General features: G+C 42.3%; 1 protein-coding gene across 11 annotated transcripts in view; it reads left to right on the top strand.

Annotated features, from left to right (window-relative positions):
* Positions 1-24,402, top strand: part of LOC308473893 (uncharacterized protein) — a 111,382-nt gene that overhangs the window by 50,835 nt on the left and 36,145 nt on the right. For 4 of the 11 annotated variants that reach the window (XR_013984358.1, XM_080999798.1, XM_080999799.1 and 1 more), the window contains exon 3: positions 19,787-19,875. The exons of 4 other annotated variants lie outside the window; for them this stretch is intronic. Coding sequence is in view for 4 of the 7 variants with exons in the window: in XM_080999798.1 (XP_080855924.1) it covers positions 19,787-19,875 (89 nt within the window). In the remaining 3 variants the exon portion in view is untranslated. Of the gene's footprint in view, positions 1-7,651; positions 7,838-18,335; positions 18,412-19,786; positions 19,876-24,402 lie in introns of all 11 variants that reach the window. 3 more of the 11 variants (XR_013984356.1, XR_013984357.1, XM_080999796.1) reach the window with 3 other exon arrangements.

A 24,402-nucleotide genomic window follows, 5' to 3' on the forward strand; every position in this document is an offset into this window, starting at 1 on the left:
CGGTGGTGCTGTGGTCTAAACCACTGAGACTAGGTCTTGCTGATCAGAAAGTTGGCGATTCGAATCCCCGCGACGGGGTGAGCTCCCGTTGCTTGGTCCCTGCTCCTGCCAACCTAGCAGTTCGAAATCCCATCAAAGTGCAAGTAAAATAAATAGGTACCGCTCTGGTGGGAAGGTAAACGGCGTTTTCGTGTGGTGCTCTGCTTTGCCAGAAGCGGCTTAGTCATGCTGGCCACATGACTGTCTGCGGACAAACGCCGGCTCCTTCGGCCAGTAAAGTGAAATGAGCGCCGCAACCCCAGAGTCGTCCGCGACTGGACCTAACGGTCAGGGGTCCCTTTACCTTTACCGTATCAATTTAGAAAAAGCAGTCAAAGAGAGAAAGCTACTAATGTGAAATATTGAAAAAGGAGAAAATAGAAAAGACATTTGCTATGACCTAGATACACACACACACACACACACACACACACACACACGATTTATGGGAATAGTAGTGTTACTGTTGGCATTTTAAAGTTAACAATAGAGCTGCTTGATTGCTGATCGATTGCTTAGATAAATTGATTTAAAACCTTTTGCTTGACTAAAAATTGCCCCTAGTGAATGCAGCAGCAACTTTTCAAAATGTTGTTAATTATTATTATTTAAATAAAAGAAACTGCATTTTTTTTAAAAAAAAATGCAGGGGCTACCTAAGAAGATCTGTCACACAAGAGAAAACCTCTTGTCTACAATGGCACTTGCTACAAAGGAATGCATATTTAATTGACAAATCAATTAATCAGTTAAACCATCAGTCAACTGAGGGATTTTTAATGGGATGACAGTCCTCATTAAAAACAACCAGCCTGTTGTGGATATTAAATATGAATTACCTGTCTCAGTGCTGGAGACTAGAACCTGCAGTCAATTCATGCATCCATCCAGAATGGAATGGTCCAAAGGGGGGGGGGGGAGCCAAGAACTCAGGTTTCCTTAACATTCCCTAAATGGTTTGGGACCAAGTTACTTAAAGGACTGTCTATGTTCAAACAAACCTGCTTGGAATCTGAGATAAGCTGCAGAGGTCCTGTTTGTGTGTATGCCAGGCTAGCAGATGCAATGGGCAGAGCCTTTTATACAGTGGCCCATACCTGTGGAGCTCCCTCTCCCCCAAAATATGACCAGCTGCCTCCTTGGTTGTGTTAGGTGGGCACTGAGAATATCTTTGTGCAGAATTGGTTTCAATATAGGCTGAATCCACCCTTTCCCCTTTCATTCTACTGTGGCTGGCTGCGATATATTGACTTGAAATGTTTTTACTGCCTTTTATTGTGATGCCTGTGATTATGTTTATATTTTATGTGGCTTCAAATTGTTCCAAATGTTGTTGGCCTAATAAATCTACTGAATAATAATATTTTGATTTAGTATCTTTTAATTTCTGACAGGTGTCCCCCCCGGGGGGTGGGGGGTGGGCCAGATTTTATCAATGTCCAGAAGTTCCCTGTTTCTACTGAAGATGCCATTGGTCACCAAGGGAAGAACATTTCTGTCTGTTGTTATCACAACTTTAAAGAAACAAATTAGAAATATTTATTTCACCTCAAATACTCTGTTCACTCAAACCTATTATGTATTCTTACTCATTTCATTTCATTTTTTTAAAAAAATCTTAGTAATCAATTCTTGTCAATAAATTTGGATAGTTGCTTGACATAGAATTTATCTTTTTTTTGCAGGCTTTATACTTGTACTTCATGGAACCATAGTCCATTCTTGCTTTTACACCTTCTTCACTGACACGTCCCCTTGTTGTTTACAATAGCTAGAATTAAATTATATTTTTAATTGTATTTCAGCGAGAGCTAATATTTCTTTATCAACCTTCAGAGTGACTGATTGAAAAAGGCCGAGCATTCTGAAGTCTTGGATTTTCACAGACTATACAGCAGATGACTCCACGTCCTATGTCCTTGTCTCATTTAGAAAGAATAATTACTAATCAATAGTGAAGGGCTGTGTGACACAGTAGGTTAATTCACTAGCCTTTTGCCTCTGGAGAGTTGGATTCCAGCTTAGGTCATGTGCAAAGTGTTTCTTTCATGGTTTCAGTCTTGTCCCTGGTGGATATTGGGCCATATCACGAAAGAACAACATGTAATATGATACATGCCACATGGCTGGTAGTTTATTCCCAAGCCTGGAGCAGCAAGGATGCTGCAAGCAACGTAACATGGGGACGTAGTAGCATCAAAGGAGAGAAAAATGTCCAGAAAATCTGGACGTATGGCAGCCCTATGTAACACATTTTGTCATACGTTGCCTTTATGGAATCAGTTTTGTAAGTTGCTCTATTTGCTATTTTTGTAAGATACGCTGATGCTATTTAATCAGCAGCTTGTGATGGGGCACGTTCAACTGATCAGTCTAACAAAACAATGACATAGACTGAATTGTGGATTCAGATCACTGGTGACTGTAAGGTGTCTACATACTGGTACATAACTGGACTCATGGCAGGCAAGGGCTCTGTTTTATTGAGACTCTGTCTGCCAGTAGCCCATCTTCAGCCACCAGTGTCATAGACCAAGGCAGGTAGGGCAAAGTAATCCATCTTCGATAATAAACTATGATCAGGAGATAGTAGCCAGGGACTTGCATTTGTTTTATCAGGACAATTATTAGTATATGTTGAGTTTTTAAAAATGGTTATGGATTTGGCAGGCTTGTCTTTGATGCATAAAGAAACCCTAAAAAATCTGATAGGGAATTGGACAATTAAGATAATGAATGAAAGATAGTAGACATTGTGCACACATCCTTAGAATAGCTTCAGATCGTATTGGCCTCTGTGAGAGCTAGTCTGTGATTAGATAGGCAGATAAAAATTGATTGAACATTAGTACACAAGAAAGGTATTTTCTTAATTTGATCCCTTTCAAAACTGTGAAATATTCCACAAGATAGCCTAGTGTGCTTTTTAAGATAGCTCTTTTCAGTTCTGCTAAACACATACGTTGCTCATCTGTTTTTATCTGCATATGTTACATGTTGGTGCAAGATCGTTGCCATATAGCGGGGCCTAATTATTTCGGTATGGTTAGCCAGCCTTTGCTTGGCTGACTTTGTATGTGTTTGTGGTGAGTGCTTTGACTAGCTTGTTACTAGGAGTAGCAGCATCAGAATTTTCAGACCATCTGGCAATCCTTAATCAGGGGTTGGCTGTCTTTGCCTAGCAACAGGAAAATACCAGGACAAACACCAGCTCTACCATTTGTTCTACCTCTATAGGGGAGCAGTACCATTGTCTATTGCTTGTGACACCAAGTTAAGAAACAAGCACACACACACAGAGACTAAGCCTTTAAATGGTTACAAACTGTAATTCAGTGTTCTTTGGTGGCAGATGAACAATTAAAATATAGATTTTAACTGTATTTTAATCAGAACCTTTCTCTGTGAGGAAGGGGGGGGGGCTGTACCTGACTCAGCGAAGTAGAACCATAAGATTACTGTTCATTCAGCAGGACAAAAAAAGATCTCCCACAGCATAAATGTATCAACTCCTATCACCTGACATCAAAACTACCTTTTAAATTTCCTGGAATCTATAAGCGGTTTGGAGGGTTAAGTATATGAACAAAGAAAAGGTGTATAATGTGCAGCATTATTTACTGCTCTGGGCTCTACAAGCAATTTTATTCACCATAAAAATCTGAAACACAAAATTTGTATATCCAGATTATAGATATTTTACACTATCTACTTTGCAATATATATATATATTTTGCATGATGGTTCAGCTAATTACTTCAGTGCATTGTGAATCTCTCGCTGCTGAGGCTGGCACCCAGTTAGAAAACGATAGTAGATGTTAGGAGCCAACGAGCCATGATGGTAAAATATGCACAGTTGAAATGGAATAAATAAAACAATATAAGCAATATAAAGGGGACTAAGCTCAGCCATCCAGCAACACATTGCCTCAGAACCACAACACCACTGTGTGCAGTGAAGAACATTACACACAGTGGATCTGGAACAGTCTCAAGAACTGCTATAAGGGAAGAGAAGTAGAAAAAGGTGACTCTTCTGGTGTGGCATTAATTTGAAAGAGAAGCTCAGGTGAACACGCCTTCTATTTCTATCTGTATCCATCATCTACACACTTCTTTGTGGCTCGCCATGATATGCTTTTTAATTCCTATCCGACTGGTTTAACAGTAGTTTGTAAAGCAAACTCAACATGTAGGTCATAAGTTTGCAGCTAACGAATCCCTGGATATTTACCAAACACCGGAATTAAATTACATTCGTAATTGTTTTGCAAATACTTTGGCCTAACTAATTAAATAGGAATGACTTTGCACGTTGCTATAGTGCAAGGAATATTAAAGCCTTTAGGGCTTGTTTCAAATTAGCAACTTTATTTGTTTAATTTTGGACTATGTGGTCAACTGACACTTCTGAAGAAAGGTGGGGAAAAATATTTCCACACCATGATACAATGAAGTCACAAGGGGAAAACACAGAGGACAACCAATATTTATTTATTTATTATTCATTTATTTATTACAGTTACAGTGGTACCTCGGGTTAAGTACTTAATTCGTTCCGGAGGTCAGTTCTTAACCTGAAACTGTTCTTAACCTGTAGCACCACTTGAGCTAATGGGGCCTCCTGCTGCCGCCACGCCGCCGGAGCACGATTTCTGTTCTCATCCTGAAGCAAAGTTCTTAACCCGAGGTAATATTTCTGGGTTAGTGGAGTCTGTAACCTGAAGCGTATGTAACCTGAAGCGTATGTAACCTGAGGTACCACTGTATATATATTCAGCATTTACATCCTTCTAAGGCAGCTCACAAGTATGCACATACAACCCATATAAATGTTTAGCAAGTTGTAAGGATCCTCCTCACAGGACAGCAGATGTTAAATACCATTGTTGAGCCTTACAGTACCACAGGATGATCTGGCTAGAACAGGCTTCCTCAACCTCGGCCCTCCAGATGTTTTTGGCCTACAACTCCCATGATCCCTAGCTAGCAGCACCAGTGGTCAGGGGTGCTGGGAATTGTAGTCTCAAAACATCTGGAGGGCAGAGGTTGAAGAAGCCTGGGCTAGAAGGCAGTAGCCAGACCATTAATGGCATTACAAAGAAGGCAAACTTGATGTCCACGAGGACTGGTGAAGTATCCAGGCGCATAATGTTCCACATCTTTGTGAATGCATATGCACATCTGTCTGCCTTCTTCTTAATGGCTTTGCTGGCTCAGAAGGGAAAGGTACTATTGGGAAGCTCAGAGAAGAAGGTAAAGGGCTGGATTTGGATCCTTTGTGACTTTCTACCTCAGAAAAATCCTCTTAAACACCTGTGTCCCCTAGAAACTACAGAGGAGAAATCCACAGGAAGGCTGACTGGGGATACAAGCCCTAATGCCTTTGTGACTCACCAATTATGTCTCTTATGCTTATCAGAATGAGTTTAATTTCAAGCACTAACTGACAAGTCAGCTTGAAAATACACAATGCCCAATAACTGGCTGGTTGGCACTCTTCATTTAACTGACACACATCTGCAGCTCTACAGGAGACAGTTGCCAAACAATACCACTGTGGTGTGAAGTATTTTAAAGTGCTATTGCTAAACATCTTGGAACAGGAGTCTGTTTCAGCCAGAAAGCAAGCACACACACACGTATAGAAAGAACCTCAGTTAAGAGATGGGCTCTGAATTAGCTAGGGAAATCAAAGGGAAGCAAGGAGCAAGAGATGTGGGATGGAGGCGGGTGGATCACGAAGAGAGAAACCTGAAAACAGATGAGGTAGTGCAAAGAACCCAGGTCAAAGGAAGGAGAGACAGAAGATGTTAAGAGACAGGACAGGAAAAGATAGGGGCTGACATACAACTCATGTTGAAGATAGAAAACTGGAGCTCACACTTTCCCACTCAGCTGGAGGTAAGAATGTGGGAAAATGGGATTCAGTCCACCTTTGAAGGTGAACTTGTCCAAATTGCGCTTTCTGAAACAATAGATCCTCCAAAATCCATACTTCTCTTAATTTTGCAATGCAGTTCTCCAGGAAATCTGTGTCTATTAGGGTAAACCACTCAATGAAATGTGTGTGTGCTACTGAAAATAACAGACGGAAAGGGTTTCCCTGATTCCTAGCTGTGGCTCAATATTATTGCCATGTTTCCATAGACATTTCCACCATCTTGCTAGTTATTAACATGGTGAAACATACCAACAATATTTTCCTTAAATCAGCGTGTCCAGTTTTCTTTATCTATATTCAGGAACAACAAATTAAAGGTGGTCTCACTGCAAAGAAAAGACACCAGGATGACAATAGCAACGGAGAGTTGTTCTTATCTATCTTATGAGAAAAGAGGGAAAGAGCTGGGTCTGCTTATTTGTTTGTTTTCCTTCCTCAGTAACATATGGCTGTGGCTTGGCTTGTGTCCTTAAACTATGTGGATGGTTTCATTAAACGAGTCTTTGCATTGTGCAGCCTTCCCCCCCCCCCCGCCCAGACTCAATGTGCCAAGGCAAAAAGTCATGTGAATCTGCCTCCAGCTTTCTGCCAGAAGCACACAGACCTATGAAGCATGGCCAAGAATGCTCCCAATGCTACTTGGATCGCCACCAGTCACACTAATGAACACATATCAACATGGATCTCAAGCTCACTCTTACTTTGTACAGAACTGGCTTCATCAATTTCATACAGCAGGATCATCAAAACCAGTCAAAGGAGCTTCTCAGCGAATAGCTGCTGCATGCTGTGCACACTTTTGTGAGGCAAGCGGGAAACTCTGGTGTGAAGTAGTGAAGGGCATAGATGATATATGTAGAGCAGAAACACCTGCAGTGGAACACCAAGACTTCACTTAGAAAGCTCAGGTGCCTTCCTAATGGTCAGAGCATTCCTAAGTCTGACCATTGGAGCAGTCAAATACAACATTCCCTGTTTGCCTAGAGTGGACACAGACCTAATCCACAGCCCTTCCCAGGCAACAACCCTCTCCAGTCCTGCTCCTTTGCCACTTTGAATGATTTTGCTTGGCTGAAATATCCTTCAACTTAAATCATGCCTCTTGCTTACCTGGGTGGAGCTGCTTATGTAGAAACCTCTGATTGTTGTGTGGCTAGAATGTAACCAACTGTACAGATCGCATGAGTTGACCCATCCACTTTTACATCTGGTCCTAGCAAGACTGCAATGTGCCCCATCCAGAAGGTTGCCCATGAAGGAATATGGGCCTCAGGTTGAAAAGGATTCTGCACCATTAGGGCAGGAAGAACTACTGTAGCTTATTAGGTGATCTAGGAAGCCAATATGGACCTGTTTGGAATATACAAGCTACTGCTTCAGGCTTGATTCCTCAGTCTGAACTGCTGGTAGCTCAGACTCATTGCATTTTCTTGCTTGCTCTGGTGTGTCATCTTTGGACCTCTGCCTATCTTTGACAACATGACTTCTTCTGGACGCTCTGATCTGTTTGCTGTTCTGGAGTTAACTATTCCCTGCCCTGAATAATTGGCTCAGCTCTAGCCCTTTCAATTGACAGCTTGTAGACCTGATCATGCAAGGCCGTGATTCTTTTAAATAAAACCACAATAAGGGCACAGTTCCTGCTCTCTCTCTTTTAATCTTTTAGTGATAACTGTGGGTGTGAAGGAAATAACCAGCCTTGGAGCAGAAATTATGTGACCTGAGATTACCACCACATTGATATTCTCCTATCTGGATGTAAAAGGTGCTGTCCTGCTGCCTTCACCCAAGTCACAATGTAGATGACCGGAGACCAGCATGACCTAGGAATGAATACTGTACAGTGAAGACGGTTAGAGTTGTGTAAATGCTGCAGTCACAGAACCTGGACAACAATGTGTTTTAAATAGGATCTAGTGAAGAATGCAGACTCTCTTTTTTGAGTTCTGACTGAAAGTTGTGTCTGCTTGTTGTGAATTGTTCCATTATACAATGCGTTATGCACTTCCGCCTAAGTGAGAAGATGCTTGCTCTTACTTTTTCTTTTCAAGGCAAGGGAAGTGTGCTGTCAAATTGCTATTTGTGTTTAGGTACATAGTTAGCCTGGAGCAACTTGCTCAGTGTTCCTTTTCCTTCCCCCCTTTAGAACCTGTTTTATACACACTTCAGTTTATAGCATATTGGTGTGTGTTAGGGAACTGATTTAAATATAGCTCTTAATTTTATTGCCCAATGGTGAGCAGTAAAAGTCAATTATATGACAGAGCATCAAGGGGCTATATTTTATATTTCTAAAACATAATGTTCTGATTCCTGCACCATATATTTAATTTGTACTCTGGCCTTGACTTGTTCTGCATTCACCAGATAGAGCAGAGCATGACCCTCTCTGAAATACAGAGATTTGTACCAAGAAAATGTGGTGTTGTTTTTTTTAAATGTAAGTATATTCCTTATTTCCAGGATGGAGTGTTTGCTATTTATATTGTTTGAAGGCAACAATTGCCAAATGACTAAAATCAATCTGCTCTGATCTACTGCTATTGTCAGGGCTATTCCAAGGGTGTGTGTGTGCGTGGAGGGCCTTGAAGAGAATCATGCTGTCTAGGCTGCCATCTTGTCTTCATCTCCTTACTGCCTCTACTGCCCTTCTCCTCTTCCCAGTGATAATAGCAGTAGCCTCCTTCTGTTGTTTTTATTTTTGCTTTTGTTATTGTTTTTCAGCTGCTTTAGAGGTGGTGGCCCCTCCATCTTCTCTCTCCTCCCTAGCTTACATTATTTCTTTTGGATAGGGTCGCCATATGTCTTGAAAATCCCAGACATGTTCCTGTTTTATTTTTTTGGGGGGGCTACAGAAACCATTGGCACTGCTGCTGCTTCTCCTTCCTGCCTGGAGCCCAAAGTTTCTGAGTAGCTGCAGTGCTGGGAGTATTAGATGTGGTGGAGGCAGGGCCTCCTGACGAGAGATCCGGACAGCATTTGGGAATCGCAGTGTGACTGTAGCTGCCGGAGCCTGCCGAGTGCCTGGAGCTGCTCCTCTGTCGCCTACTCCTCCTCCCTGTCATGTGATCGGCGTGGTGATCAGTAGATCAGTGTGATTGGCGGCTGCGGACAGGAGCTCTCCATAAAAGCTCTTTTTTATGACCCTCCCCCCAAAAAACTCAACAACTTTTTTGGCGATCTCTCAAAAAACTCTCCACAACTTTTGTTGAACTGCCAATCGTCCGGATTTTAATTTATTTACAAGTTTATGTACAACTCTCTGGCAGAGCTGCTACTACAGACCTGTAAGAGGATGTCTCCTGGCTTTAGGGATGAGGCGAATCTGGACTCTTGGCTGTCTTTAAGAAGAGAGTGCAAAGATAAATCCGTCATACCTGATCTTGCCACTGGGGACCAAAACAGACACGACAATAATCATGGGTTTGTGTTTGGCAGCCATGGAAAGGAGTAATCTTGATTGAGAATACAGCCTGATTGGAACAAAAGGGGTGTAGTTTTGGGGGGCTTGCTGCTGTCCTGATCTGAACCATTTCCCTGTATCTTTAACTGTTGCCAAGAGAAAGAAGAAATTTTGTCCAGTCAAAGATTTCTTTTGCCTGTGCAATGCTAGAACTGTTCTGGTTCACCTGCCAAAATTCCCTCTTCTGCCCAGCCATTAAAGGTCAAGAGGGCTTGTGTTCTCTGCTTCATCTGGTCAGTCATTTCCCTTTGTGGGTCATTTCCCTTTGTGGGTTTTGTTCCTTAGGAGCAGTGCTGTGAATGCACACCAGTTCAATCATAATTTAGTGCTGCAAATAGAAAAACCCATTCTAGTAATAACAACAACCCTCCGCTAATGAAAACCTTGTGCAAATTAAGTAAACACAGCACATAGTTTAGAAAAGATGTAGTAGTATTAGAATACCAGAAATGACTAATTATGTTAAATAGTATATTCTAAGTGCACTAACCCCTCTCTCTCTCTCTCTCTCTCTCTTTCTTTCTTTCTTTCTTTCTTTCTTTTTGTAGCAGTCTTTGCTAAAAGATAATTGACCTCTTTCTCTGTTATAGCACTTTTGCATTTGGCTTAAATACATAACTTACATCTCAGCCAATTACAATGTGATATAGCCTACAAGGAAGATTTGGCTGTTGAAGTATTGTTACATGGTGGGATTTTTGTAAAATAACACATAGATAACTATTTTTTAAAAAAGTCAGTGAATTTAAATACCTTCATTTTCTTGTTATAATATCCTAGCTGGTTAGAAAGCTCATTTAGGCTGACAACTGAGATCTGATTTCTCGTCTTCCCTTCCCTTCCTCCACAAAAAAGGAGGGTGTGGGGAGAAACACACACACATACCCAGAGGAATAAAAATCTCTTTTCAGTTTATGAAGGCAAATTGCAATTTAGAGAGCAGCAGACAATAGGACTCTGTTAAATATTGCTGCTAGTCGATCTTGTGTATAATGCCTTTGAATCTGGACAGCTCTTACGTATAATAGGGTGTTTCATAAAGAAGAGCCCATGTTGTACAGGATAAATAGCTATTATTATTTCAGTAAGGTTATTCCCCCCTCCCTTTTTTTGCCAGGATGGATCTTTAACAATGAGTGATTCTTTCCTATTTTAATTAATTGATTTCAAGGTTGCTGCCATTATAGCTGGGGAAAGGAATTTATTTATTTATTTTCTTTGTTAAAATGTCTACAACCTTGAGAACAGCTATCAATTAGAATCCTGTGCTCTGGCTTTTTTTGATACACACACAAACACCACACCATGCAAAGCTCATCAGACCTGGTTTTTGACAAACTGCCAGAGAAAGCAGGTTGCAAGAGAGGCCTGGTTCTTAGTCCTGCATAATCATACAAGGTATGCAAACCGCTTGGAGGTTTCTGTTGAAATGTGAATAAGTATACAAGTGAACTGAAGAAAATTGATAAAAGGAGTTGGCAGTGAGGCTTGCCCATGGAGTCACACCCATAAGAATTGGACTGTGTATGCTGGTCGAGAGAGAACCGAATGCAGTAACGAATGAAGGCTGCTCAAGGACCAGAAGATTGGACTCATCCTCTGCTTTCAGCTACAGCAGGCATGGAGAGCCTCAGGCACAGGGGCCGGCACTCTGAGGCTCTCCATCAGGCTGTCAGGACTTTCCCCAGGCCACACCCCCTCCCTAGGTACACTCCCCTCTTCCTAGGCCATGCCCCTCACCACCCCTGCTTTGCATCCTCCTTTAGTATTTTTGATTGACTGGGATGGGCCTTCAAAGACTCTTGCTTGCCTGGATGGAGGCAAGATGGAAGGAGTGTTGGTGTGTGTGCGTGCAGAAGTTAGCCTACTGTACAGTTACATGTGTCCACTTCTTGCCTCTGGCCTTGTCTACTGCTGGCATGTGGCTCCTGGAAGGTTGCCTGGAACCAGGATGTGGCCCTCATACTGGAGAAGATAGCTCATTCCTGAACTATGGCTTCTCCTACACAGTTTCCAACAGTTGTTGAAGGACATGCAAGCGCTTCTATTCCTATTGCTCCCTCTGCCTGCATATTCTGAATGACTTGGATGCACCATCATCATCACCTTCACTGTTGCAACAAGATATATTAGTACAGTGGTACCTCGGGTTACATACGCTTCAGGTTACATACGCTTCAGGTTACAGACTCCGCTAACCCAGAAATATTACCTTGGGTTAAGAACTTTGCTTCAGGATGAGAACAGAATTCATGCAGTGGCGGCACGGCGGTAGCAGGAGGCCCCATTAGCTAAAGTGGTGCTTCAGGTTAAGAACAGTTTCAGGTTAAGAATGGACCTCTGGAACGAATTAAGTACTTAACCCGAGGTACCACTGTATACTACATTATGGAATGGATGTTTAGGAGATGAATCCCAAAATCCCAATGTTGTGGACCAGCACCAAAAAATTGCCATATGTGCCTGTAGCTTTAGCCACTGTTGTATCGGGGTTGGGGGGGGGGGAATCACCTTTTGAACTTTTCCCTTTCTGGTTTTTACTGTACAAAGCCAGCAATTGCAGTTGTGGATTGAAACAGGTTGCTTGCTGTGAATCCCTTAAAGTTACATTGAAACATGTGCAAATATTTCTTGGCAAATACTCCTTGAGAGCAATCCAAATTCCCAGTGTTTCCTTAGCTAAGCAAATTTCCAGAGAACTCACTCTTCCCACATATATTGTCAAATGCAGATGCTTTTTTTTATGAGCTGCTGTTCCAGAAGCAATGGGAAGAATTAGCCATGGATAGATATGAAATGTTAGGGGGAAAGTTCTTCTTCTTTTCTTTTTTAAATGTTTGTAGCCTCTATTTTAGAATACATCTGCTTCAAATCTGTGTCAATTCACTGCACGCTTTCAGTGCAATTTGTTTTTGCAGTATTGTGATGGTAATGAAAATGTTCAATATAAAGCAATAAAAAGAAAGCTCTGTAACGTCAGACTTGAGGACCCGTGTACATGTTCACCCTCCCAAATTTTTGTTTTTGTAATACCCCATAATCAGATATCAAAGAGGGGGAAAACACCTACCTGTTTTACAGTGTCATGAGACATATGCTCTGTTCGAACAACACTTTAGGCCAGGGGTCAGCAAACTTTTTCAGCAAGGGGCCAGTCCACTGTCCCTCAGACCTTGTGGGGGTGGGCGGGCTATATTTTGAAAAATAAATAAATGAACGATTTCCTATACCCCACAAATAACCCAGAGGTGCATTTTAAATAGAAGGACACATTCTACTCATGTAAGAACATGCTGATTCCCAGACCACCTGCGGGCCGGATTTAGAAGGCGATTGGGCCTTAGTTTGCCTACCGGGCGTTAGTTTTCCTACCCATGCTTTAGGCCCTGGTTCTCAAACTGTTTTCTGGGCCACATTTTCAGAATAAAACTTCGTTCGTGCCACACCGATTTTTTATTGATAAGAAATACATTGAAAAACACAACTAGGATTGTCCTCAGTATCACTTGATGCTGTTGCTCTCATTTTGAAAAAGAATATCTATCAATATTCTGCAAATAAGGTTACATCGGAACTACACTACACTACACTACACTGAAATGTTTAAATGTTTCTTTGATTGCCCTCGAATCTTCCTGCCACACTTCCCACCCTCTCCCGCCACACCAACTTGCTGCTTAAGATGGGCTGTTGCTGCTTTGATTCACTTGTAGTTCACTCTCTTTTAAATGACTGTTGATGGTTTCTTGGCTTTTTATTATTTTCTTTTTAGTTATTTGCAAGATGCCTAGAACAGCCTTCTCTAGTCTGATGTCTTCCAGATGTTTTTGACTGCAACGCCCATCAGTCCCAGCCAGTATAGCCAATGGCTGAGGGATGGTGCGAGCTGGAGTCCCAAACATCTGGAGGGTGCCAGATCAGGCAGGCGTTTGAAGAGGATCTATCCATATAGTCTGTTCAGAACATTTCACTGCACTCCTGATGCTTTAGTGGGACCAAGAAATAGAACCCCAGTGGAGCTACTGCAGAGAGAGGGAAACATTTTTGAATTGCTGGAGTTATCAGGGTCAGAAAACAGGGCTAGTCTTCATTCCTGAGTGCATCCCTTTGCTTTTTGCTACAAAGGTAGATGGCTGGCATTCCTTCCCATGAGAAAAAAAGGTAAACATTGCACTTAAGGACCTTGTTGCATTAGGGAAAAACATGCCCACTGGTAGTCAAGCATCCATCATAGGGCATGAAATGTATCTCTATGTGCTGTGTGTGTGTGCACACACTCTCATAGCAGGAATCCCTGCAATATACTGGCCTTCCATTCACACCCCCTTTGCCATTCTAATGGGCAGTTGAGACTAGATTTGTAGAAATTTTATTTTGCGAGACATGAAATAGCTGTAATAAATTTACGTAAATGGCCTCAAAGCCACAACTGCAGAAGAGACCTCTTCATTCAAAACGGTTTGTGATTTAAGAGGTAAAATGAAAACAGCAGGCACCTATAAAATAAATGAAAAAAAAGTGGGCAGAAATAAATCTAATTCAAAAGTTAAGACAATAAGTAAACAACATCAATAGCTTCAGAGACCTCCATGGCCAAGGACAGCTCTTTCTAAGGACATATTTGCACAAGGCATTTAATAAAGAGGATTGGGCTGCCAGTTACAATGTATGTGACCTTGCACAATATGTGCCAAGGCTGCTTCATCCATCATCTGTTCCATCACCAGTTCTACACCAGTGTGCATAGATGAGAGTGGCTGTTAGTGGCCACTAGCCATGAAGGCGATATTCTGCCTCTGCCGTCAGAGTGAACAGCAGTTGGGGAGACTGCTGTTGCACTCGTGTCTTGCTTGGGGGCTTCCCACAGGGATCTGGTTGGCCACTGCAAAAGCAGGATGTGGGACTAGATGGGTCAGTGGCCTGACCCATCAGGGTACTTCTTACACTGGGATGTGCTTATGATGGCAATGAATGTGAGATTTGTGGGTTGCATAGCAGGTCCCTGTAAAAGGTAAAGGTATACCCCTGGACAATTAAGTCCAGTCAAATGTGACTATGGGGTTGTGGCGATCATCTTGCTTTCAGGCCAAGGGAGCTGGTGTTTGTCCAAAGACAGCTTTCCGGGTCATGTGGACAGCATGACTAAACCACTTCTGCTGCAATGGAACACTGTGACAGAAACCAGAGCACATGGAGACGCTGTTTACCTTCCTGCTGCAGCGGTACCTATTTATCTACTGGCACTTTGACGTGCTTTTGAACTGCTAGGTTGGCAGGAGCTGGGACAGAGTGATGGGAGCTCACCCTGTCGTGGGGACTCGAACCGCTGACCTTTCAATCGACAGGCCCAAGAGGCTCATTGGTTTAGACCACAGCGCCATTTGTGTCCCTGTATTGAATCTGAGGAACCCTGGAAGGCTGAGAGGATAGAAAATTGTAATACTGCACATGTTCACCATTGTGTGGTACATTGCCCACAATTAACATAGACCAACATAGTATGAGGAAATATTATCTCATGTCGAGAATAATAGAGGCAAGAAACTTAGATGATGGCTCAAAATAGTACCTTTATATTATTATTTACCCTCCCTTAACCTTAAAGTCCTGAGTGGGTTACTACAATTTGAATACAACATTAAAAACAGTTTAAAAACTTACATGTACAAAAACATACATTTACAAAAAAGTATGCTGTGATTCTTTTAGTTTGATTCTGAACCCTGAGATTAGAATTAGCCAAACAAATCCAGTTTTCCTGGCATTTGTCAGCCAGTTTATGTGGAATACATCTGTATTCCAGCTGTTTCCTTATGTGTTGTCATTTCTTGAATACTCTAAAGAGCTTACTTCAGTTAAAGGTCTAGAATCATCCCCCTTCTTTGCACATGTATGTGCTGCAGTTACACTGCACCATAGTTTGTTTACTTGTTGAGGTTGTGTGTAAAGCATTGTTCTTCAACATGTATATTTCCACACAGGCATGAAAATGGCTTAGGAGAAAAAAGTAAAGAACCTTGAGAAAACAAATGGTTGGATGCCTGCCAAGGGGGCGTGGGCGCCAGCCAGGTGAGAGGAGGAGGCAGGGGGCTAATGCCCCCTGCTAGGGGCGGTGCTCGGGCTCCCGCCCACAACCACTCCCCTCTCTTCCAGGGAGGAGAGTCTTTGGCACAAAATGTCTGAAATCCTGAAAGAATATAGAATGATCATTAGAGTAGCTTATGAAAAGGGTTATCAAAATATGGCAACATTCAAAATGACTGGTAGAATTTTTTTTATTAAGATTTGGAAGAGACAGAACCACAATTCAACCAAAATTGCTTGGTTTTTATTATTATTATTACTTAGTTGGGACAGTGTCCTGTACTCACTTATCACACACAAGCAGAGGTTGGGAGGCAAGAAAGAGGTCCCTATTCAGGCAAGTAATGGTAGATGCTTGGCAGCAGATAGAGTGCTCAGGAATCACGAGTTTGGAGTTCGGGGACAAGGCAAAAAAAAAAAAATCAGAACTGGACTGAAGTGACGTTGATGTCTCAACAAGTTTCATGAACAAGTTTCAGCAAGCTTGAAAGGTGACGTGTGATGTGATCACTTTGTGAGACTCACTCACTTTGCAAGAAAATAGGGGTTGCAAATGCACACTCTGTTGGGGCAGGTGCGTCTGCCTTTATCTGCAAAGGGGGTGCCTGGTTCTAGGTAACAAGACTGCATCCTCCTTTCCAGGTTACTGTTCAGTTGTTGCTGCCTCCTGCCTGCCCCTCCAGCTGGTCAGAGCACTCCCCAGCCTCTATGGAGGCTTTGTCCTTTGCAGAAGGGTCACTGGAGTAGGCAGAGCTGGAATCCTGGCTCCCCATTCTAAAGTAGTCGTGGTGAAGGAGGGAGATCCACTCTCTCTGATTCTTCCTCCTTCTGCATCACAGCTGGCCGATCCAAACCTGATCCCTTCAGCTCTTCAGGGTTCTCAAAACTGTGCTTTTGTTGCTGTTTTGTTGCTGTTGCTGCTGCTGCTGCTGCTGTTGTTGTTACTCCACATTTTCTCCTGGAGGGACTCAAGGCAGCTCAGGGGTAACAGCGCATGTTCCTGATATTCTTGATTTGTTCCGGGTGTTCCTGATATTTATTTCTGTTTCAATTTCACCACTCAGAGAAACAGCAACAGAATCAGGAAAAATGCATATCCTTCTATGTAACAAACCTCAGTATTAATTATAGCTATCGTTACTATTTTGGTCCAGTAGGCAGACAGGTGAGATACAACTTAAATAAAAGGTATGTTTAATAGCTACGATCACTGTCTGCCACTCAGCAATCCGAGTTTTTAATTAGACTCACCAATGCTGGGGACATAACTAGCTAAATGTCCAGGTAAATTTTATGTGTGGCTAAATACAAGGCATTGTCTGAACTTGCTGGCATGAGGTTATATAGGAACCATGGAGGTTTTTCTTCCTCTTCCGGTATTTGAAATGTCCTCTGAATGTACATTTAAGTCACAGACAAGTAAAGTCCAGGGGATGGTATGCATGCTAAATTGTGCCTAAAGCTTCTTCATGAAATTCATGATGTTGCCCACAATGATCTTGAAAGATCTTATGGCAAATTTGTCCTAGAGACCTTGGGAAATCTTCTCTGCATCTTTATTAGCCAAGTCATCTACAGCATGAGCATTCTTGAATGATACATGACCGTGAACCCGTGTTCTGTTACACTTTTCCTCCCTCTCTACCTTGTGGTTATCTGTGCATCAGCAAATGCTCTTTCATGATAACTCTCAAGGTTAATGTGCATAATGATTCAAGATGTTCAAACGCTGTGACAGTTTTAGCTTAGACACCCTGGACTAGCTCACTAAGTGACAGTTTTTCAGAAATGATCAAAGCTGAATCTTCATGACATCAGTACTCTAAACTATAGTCAGGCTCGCCCCTGGGGTTTAGCTCAGGGACAAATCTATGGCGAGCATGTTGAACTGCTTTGGCCCAATCATGCCTTTTGGTGCTCTGCACACATCAATAAAGGGTCAGCATTAATTTTCCTGCATGATTATTTGAAAGAGTATGGCATTCCATGTGAATAGCTGTACTAGCTATCTTTGTGTCCATTGTAGCTAGTGGTGCAGCAATAAAACTACTACCACATCTGCAAAGCTAAGCAGGGGCTGGTGTGGTTTCAAACTGGATGGGAGACTATGTGTTGAGATTGCTGCAATGCAGGGGCTTGCACTAGATGACCTTGGGGTCCCTTCCAGCTCTACATTTCTATGATTCTATGTAGAGATAAAATAGCACCCTTTTGTGGAAACAGGCATGAGGGGAAGAATAAAGGAAGAGCTTTATGGAATCTCAGACTGAAGGTTCAGTCTCAGTAAGGATGAACACATTTGTCAGTTTAGGTTCTTCTCAGCTTCTCGTTTATCCTATCTGTAAATGCAGTTCTCCACATTGCCACAGTAGCTTGTCCTCACAACAATTGATCAGCATCTAGTGCACATTTTTCCTAATGTACATATTTAGGTATGCAATTCTGCCTATTGCAATATTTTCTTCAAATCAGATCATGTATCGGCAGATCGAATTAGATGTGACATAGCAAATTAGATGCCTTTACACGGTGATGTATGCCATAAAGACATCTCTGAACTTCAGTAAATAAAATCACATGGATCAACACAGCCCATCAGATTTACGTATTGACATTTGACCAAATGTTAATGCAGTGCCACACTATTCAAAAGCAGGTTAAAATTACAAAACTAACAAACAGATCGTCTTGAGGGGGCTTGCCAGTAATATCTATGGAAAAGCGAATCAGTTTTCACTGTAGGTGAAATTGGAAGTTAAAGTGTGGGGTCAGCCCTAATCAAAGTATTTCTCTTTTTTTAAAGACTCCCTCGCCCCTTTATGCTTAGACTTCCACCATAGGCTTTCTGTTGTGCCAGAAAAACAAATGTTCTGGACAACGTGAGTATTTTTCTTTCACACGGTATCAGGCAAAGACTATAATGTGCCTATGGAACAACAGCATGCAGATGGAACTTTGATATACACCATTGAACACCCATCTGTTTATCTTGCATTTGCTGTTCTTTACCTTATATTTGCTCTTCTTTGCCCTCTGAACACCTGTGTACTCACTTTTCTAATACTACTTTCTAATACTTTAAAACTTGAGTGCTGCTGACATCTCACAGGGTCTTCTGATGAGGGCACTGCTCAAGGTAATAACAGTTGTGAACACTGCTTTTTCCTAAAAAAATGTTTGGGGAACTCTCATTTGGACTTAAGAAAACCACAATTTTATAGTTCAAATGTTTAATACAGTAAATGGATAAAAAATACAGTAAATGGATAAAAATACAACGATTCCAGGAAAAAAAAAAAAAGCACTGGTTGTAAACATCGAACATCTTGGTGTGCCAAGAGCCAGTGTGGTGTAGTGGTTAATAGCGGTAGACTCGTAATCTGGTGAACCAGGTTCGATTCCCCGCTCCTCCGCATGCAGCTGCTGGGTGACCTTGGGCTAGTCACACTTCTCTGAAGTCTCTCAGCCTCACTCACTTCACAGAGTGTTTGTTGTGGGGGAGGAAGGGAAAGGAGAATGTTAGCTGCTTTGAGACTCCTTTGGGTAGTGATAAAGCGGGATATCAAATCCAAACTCCTCCTTCTCCTCCTTCTCCTCCTCCTCCTCCTCTTCTTCTTCTTCTTCTTCTTCTTCTTCTTCTTCTAACACTGCAACCCTATACAACTCTATGCAGATCTAAGTTCGACTTTAATGTTTGACTTTTTAAAAAAAGCTGCTTGTTATAAATCAAAGGGGATCACCTTTTTAAAAAAGCATAAATGTATTTTACAATACTGAGTGTGTTTGTGTGTGCATGTGTTTGTGTGTGCATGTGTTTGTGTGTGCTTGTGTATAGAGGAATCTATAAAAAACCCCAATAAAAAAGCATTGACCTCTAAGTGTAAGGGAAAATGTAACAGGAAAAAAATGAAGTGAGTCATGGGTGAGGAAAACAAATGTGGAAAATACTAGTGAAAGCTACTTCCAGATAAAGTAATTTTTTTGGTGAGGGTATTGAGATAGGGGTCATTATTTAAATACATCATAAAGATCCACCAAATATCCACATAATCTCTGCAGTACACAGAAATGTTAAGTACCGTATATCATTTCTCAGAATGCTTTTAGAACCTTACAGGTCCACCACATATGATAGAAGGTGCCTTCCTTTTGCTTACATTTCCAGCAGATATTTGCACTTGTCTTATACATTTTTGCAAGCTTACTAGGAGTCAGATACCACCGGTACATCATTTTCATATAATTTTCTTTCAGCGTACAACATGCTGAGAATTTCACCACCGCCCAAGCCTCCCTTACCTGGATTGTGCAGCGGTGCCTGGCAGCAACAATGGCAGATTCTGGTGAGATCTTGTGACAGGGGTTAAGGACTGACCTGTTCCTTTGGAATGCTGGTACCTACAATTCCTAATAAAAGGCTTCTGGGTTTGTTTGTTTTCACAAAAGTTATTTTAAACATTTTTTTCAATTCATTATGCCGTATTTTTCACTCCATAAGATGCACCTGACCATAAGACACACTTAGTTTTTAGAGGAGGAAAACAAGAAAAAAAATATTCTGAACGAAACAGTGGATGTATGATTTTTGTGGTTCATGCTGTGGCCACAGACATGATATGTGATTTGATGGTGAATTTGAGGTGACCCAATGCAAAAATCCTGAGGATCTGTGTGAATCCATGCTTTGTAACCATGTTTTTGTGCCATTGTGGCCCCATGAAATAGTGGGTGCGTGATTTTTTTGGTGCAGGCTGTAGCCATGGACATACCATGTGATCTGGTGGTGAATTTGGGGTGACCCAGTGCAAAAATCCTGAGGATACATGTACTTTTACCTCCCGCCTCCCAGGCAGCCTCCTTTATCTCTAGCGTCCCTTATCTCCCTCCCGATCCCTTGCTGATCAGCTGATCAGTGGCTTTGTTTCAACACCCCCTTCCCTCTTTCTAAAAAAATGAGCACGATCTGCTTTTTGCCCCTGGGCAATTCGGCTCCAGGGACCACGCATTTGCTCCATTAGATGCACAGACATTTTCCCTTACTTTTTAGGAGGAAAAAAGTGTGTCCTATGGAGCAAAAAATATGGTAAGTTCAATCTAGTTCCATGGGGCTTACTGCCATGCAAATGCATATAGGAGTGAACTTCCCCAAGTATCCCTCTTCTTAAAAACTGGGGGTACTTTATTAGAAGCAAAATATGGCAATTCTAGTATGGAAGGAAGTAACAGGAAAGGATGGAGCAATGAAATAATGCCTTGAAAAAGAAAGAGCCAACACTTCTTTAAACCAGTTAAACTAGTTTAAAAATCCAGCGTGCAAATGTTCGAGTCACAATGAAGCCTCCCTGCATCAGGTTGACCTTGGACATTTTTTAACAAACTGAAATGTAAAAATGAATTATTGTCCTATGCACTGCAACTAATTAAGAAATCACACATATATACATCTGGTTCAGACCCAGATGATCACCTGCAGCATCTTGAAGGCCATGATGCAGCAGGGATCACATGGTGGTATGTGCCAATAGCATGAACTGGAGCCCTCCACTGGAGCCTTCCACCTGAATTACTGTGACTCAGGTAATGAAACCCTGGATGGCTGAAGTCACAGCAGCCATGTGTATAAGGTGCCAGTTTATGAACCAGAACCTCCAGGTGATCTCTGATGGTTTGAGAAAGCACCACGGACTCTGCACACTCTCACTAGTGGGGCTGCCCAAGACCAGGCCGTTCTGTGGATTCAAGAACATCCCATTGCTTTCGGAAGATTTTTTAAAGACTCTCTCAAGCCACCCAATGAAGGAAAACTGTGAGAGACAGTGCCTTATAGTGGTTAGTGTGCGTGACTAGAACCATGAAGACCATGGTTGAAATCCCTGCTTGGTCATGAAACTCTGTGTGACCTTGGGCAAGTCATTCCACCTGAGCCTAATCAACCTCCTAATGTTGTATGGGTTAACATGGAGGGACAAGACATCACAAGTACCACCTTCAGCTCATTGGAGAAAGAAGGGGTATAAGTTCAGGAAATCACCCATGCACCTGCTCACCAACCAGACAACCAATAGCAGAAAAGCGCATCATTTTGTTTGGGTGGCAAAACTTCCTTGGTTACGTAGATACAAGATGAGAAAACGGGGAAATATTTAGTGTTGTCTTCTACACAGGATAAAGTAAGTACTTCTGTCAGTGCAAGTATTTCTAATTGTGTAATCAAACCTTCCCCCCTTTTCTCTCCACACGCCACTAAATCTGTTGTAGGTGCTTCCTCAATCCTCTAGAGCAGATATGGGAAGGTGTGGGTTGAGCACAAAGGTGTGTGTGTGTGTGTGTGTGTGTGTGTGTAAGCCCTGGAGGGGCCGTTGCACTGAGGGGATGGATTAGCAGAATATCCCTCATGCCCCTCTTCTCTGCCTCTCTCTCTCTGTGTCTCTCTCATACACACATGCAAGACCCTAAGGAAATGCTAAATGATTTGTCAGTTTTGAGGCAGTTCATTTTTTATAGTTCATTTCCTCGACCATGTAAAAATCTATAAAAAGCCTCCACAAGGAAGTTCTTGGGGAGAGTGTGGGGGTTTCATTACTGGAGATGAGTTGCCCTGTGGCCATTCCTTGCTGTTAATCACAAGGCGACAGCATTGGCTAAAAATATAAAAGGGCAATTATTACCAACAGATTATTTATCTCTCTTCTGCACAAAACAAGGGAGTTAAAATGCACAAACACACACAACAAACCACGAGAAACCCGGGCTGCTTTTTGTTACGTAGGCTTTAATTTGTATCTAACACTGTGTTCTTCGCACTTCATTAGCCATCGAATTTGTATCTGAGGCTCAGTGTTTTGGGCAGGCTGCTGCATAGTTGGCGATGTCAGAAGCAATTACTTTCATGGATTTAAGATTTTATCATACGAGCCTCTCTTTTCTGCTATCAGACTGGACAGCGCAAACAAGGCCATTAAACATTTCATCATATCTTATCAGCTCTCTGGAGCTTTCATCTCAGCAGAGATTATATCTCACTTTGCATGTGAACAAGGAGGGACGCTGGAGAGAACCTTGGCTAAACCATGTCAGTCAGGCACCCGAAACCTATTTTTCTTTTCTCTCCTGGCCTCTTTCCTGACGCACTGGAATATTTTCCTTGGGCAGCAGTGGCAAACGTAACAGTTGATGACGAACGAATGTTATGTCAAAAACCATGACAGAGAGCACAAGGGGATTAATTGGAACTGGTGCTTGCCAAGGTTTGGCACCAGGCCTCACACTCAGTTCTGACACTCAGCGGTTAGGGCCCTGGCCTGCAACTCATTTTCAAAAGGGCCATAGGCCAGTTTGAGTTATCTTCTTAAAAATCATGGGATTATGCATGATTCTAAATGGTGTAGGTAGGTTCCACCAGTGCAGGAGAATCACTCCCACCCCCCACCATTTTACCCACAAAGCTTCTGGGCTGCTTTGCCCACCAGCATTTAAAACAGCTCCAGAGTTTACAAGTGAAGCTGAGGCAACAGAGATGCGTTCTTAGCTTGTCTCCAGTTAAGTACTTTGGAATTCATTTCCACAGGAGGCAGTGGTGACCACCAACTTGGATGGCTCTAAAAGAAGACTGTGCAAATTCATGGGGGATTAAGACTATCATTGACTACTAGTTATGATGGCTATATTCTGCCTCCATGGCCAGAAACAGCAGTGCTCCAGTCACTGGCAACCATGGAAGGTAAGAGTGTTCTTGAGCTCAGGTCCTACTTATGGGTTTCCCACTGGCATATGGGTGGCCACTGGGAAAAGAGGTTGCTGGACTAAATGGACCATTGGTCCAGCAAGCCGTTCTTATGCTTTTTAAATGACCTCTATGGACTATGGAGAAAGGGAAAACAGAAGTTTATGTCAAGAGTGAATCACAGAATTGTAGAGTTAGAAGGGACCCCAAGAGTCATCTAATCCAACCCCCAGCAATGCAGGAATCACAGCTAAAGCATCCCTGATAGATGACCATCCAAGCTCTTCATAAAAATCTCCAAGGAAGGAGAGTCTCCCACTGCTCAAGTCTCCCACTGCTTGCTCCTATCATGTGTAGTTTAGTCCAGAATAATTAGGGAATAGGATGAAAGAGCCCTTTGCCTGTGTTTTAGAGTATGTGGATGAGGTGTACAACAAGAGAACCATGACAAGGCAGCAGTTGTTCTTCATGCTGAGGAGGAGGGAATTAAGCACATCAAAAAAAGTAAGATCATGGCCACTGGTCCCATCACCTCCTGGCAAATACAAGGGGAAGAAATGGAGGCAGTGAGAGTTTTACTTTCTTGGGCTTCATGATCACTGCAGATGGTGACAGCAGTCATGAAATTAAAAGATGCCTGCTTCTTAGGAGAAAAGCGATGACAAACCTAGATAGCATCTTAAAAAGCAGAGACATCACCTTGCCAACAAAGGTCCATATAGTTAAAGCTACGGTTTTCCCAGTAGTGATGTATGGAAGTGAGAGCTGGACCATAAAGAAGTGTACACCTAATGACTGAAGAATTGATGCTTTTGAATTATGGTGCTGCAGGAGACTCTTGAGAGTCCCATGGACTGCAAGAAGATCAAACTATCCATTCTGAAGGAAATCAGCCCTGAGTGCTCACTGGAAGGGCAGATCCTGAAGCTGAGGCTCCAATACTTTGTCCACCTCATGAGAAGAGAAGACTCCCTGGAAAAGACCCTGATGTTGGGAAAGATTGAGGGCACAAGGAGAAGCGGAATCTACTAACATGAGTTTCACCAAACTGCGGGAGGCAGTGGAAGACAGGAGTGCCTGGCGTGCTCTGATCCATGGAGTCACGAAGAGTCAAACACAACTAAACAACAACAACAAACTATGGATG

The sequence above is a fragment of the Podarcis pityusensis genome (genome assembly GCF_964106645.2).
Source record: "Podarcis pityusensis genome assembly, chromosome: 3".
In the NCBI taxonomy this organism is placed as follows: domain Eukaryota; kingdom Metazoa; phylum Chordata; class Lepidosauria; order Squamata; family Lacertidae; genus Podarcis; species Podarcis pityusensis.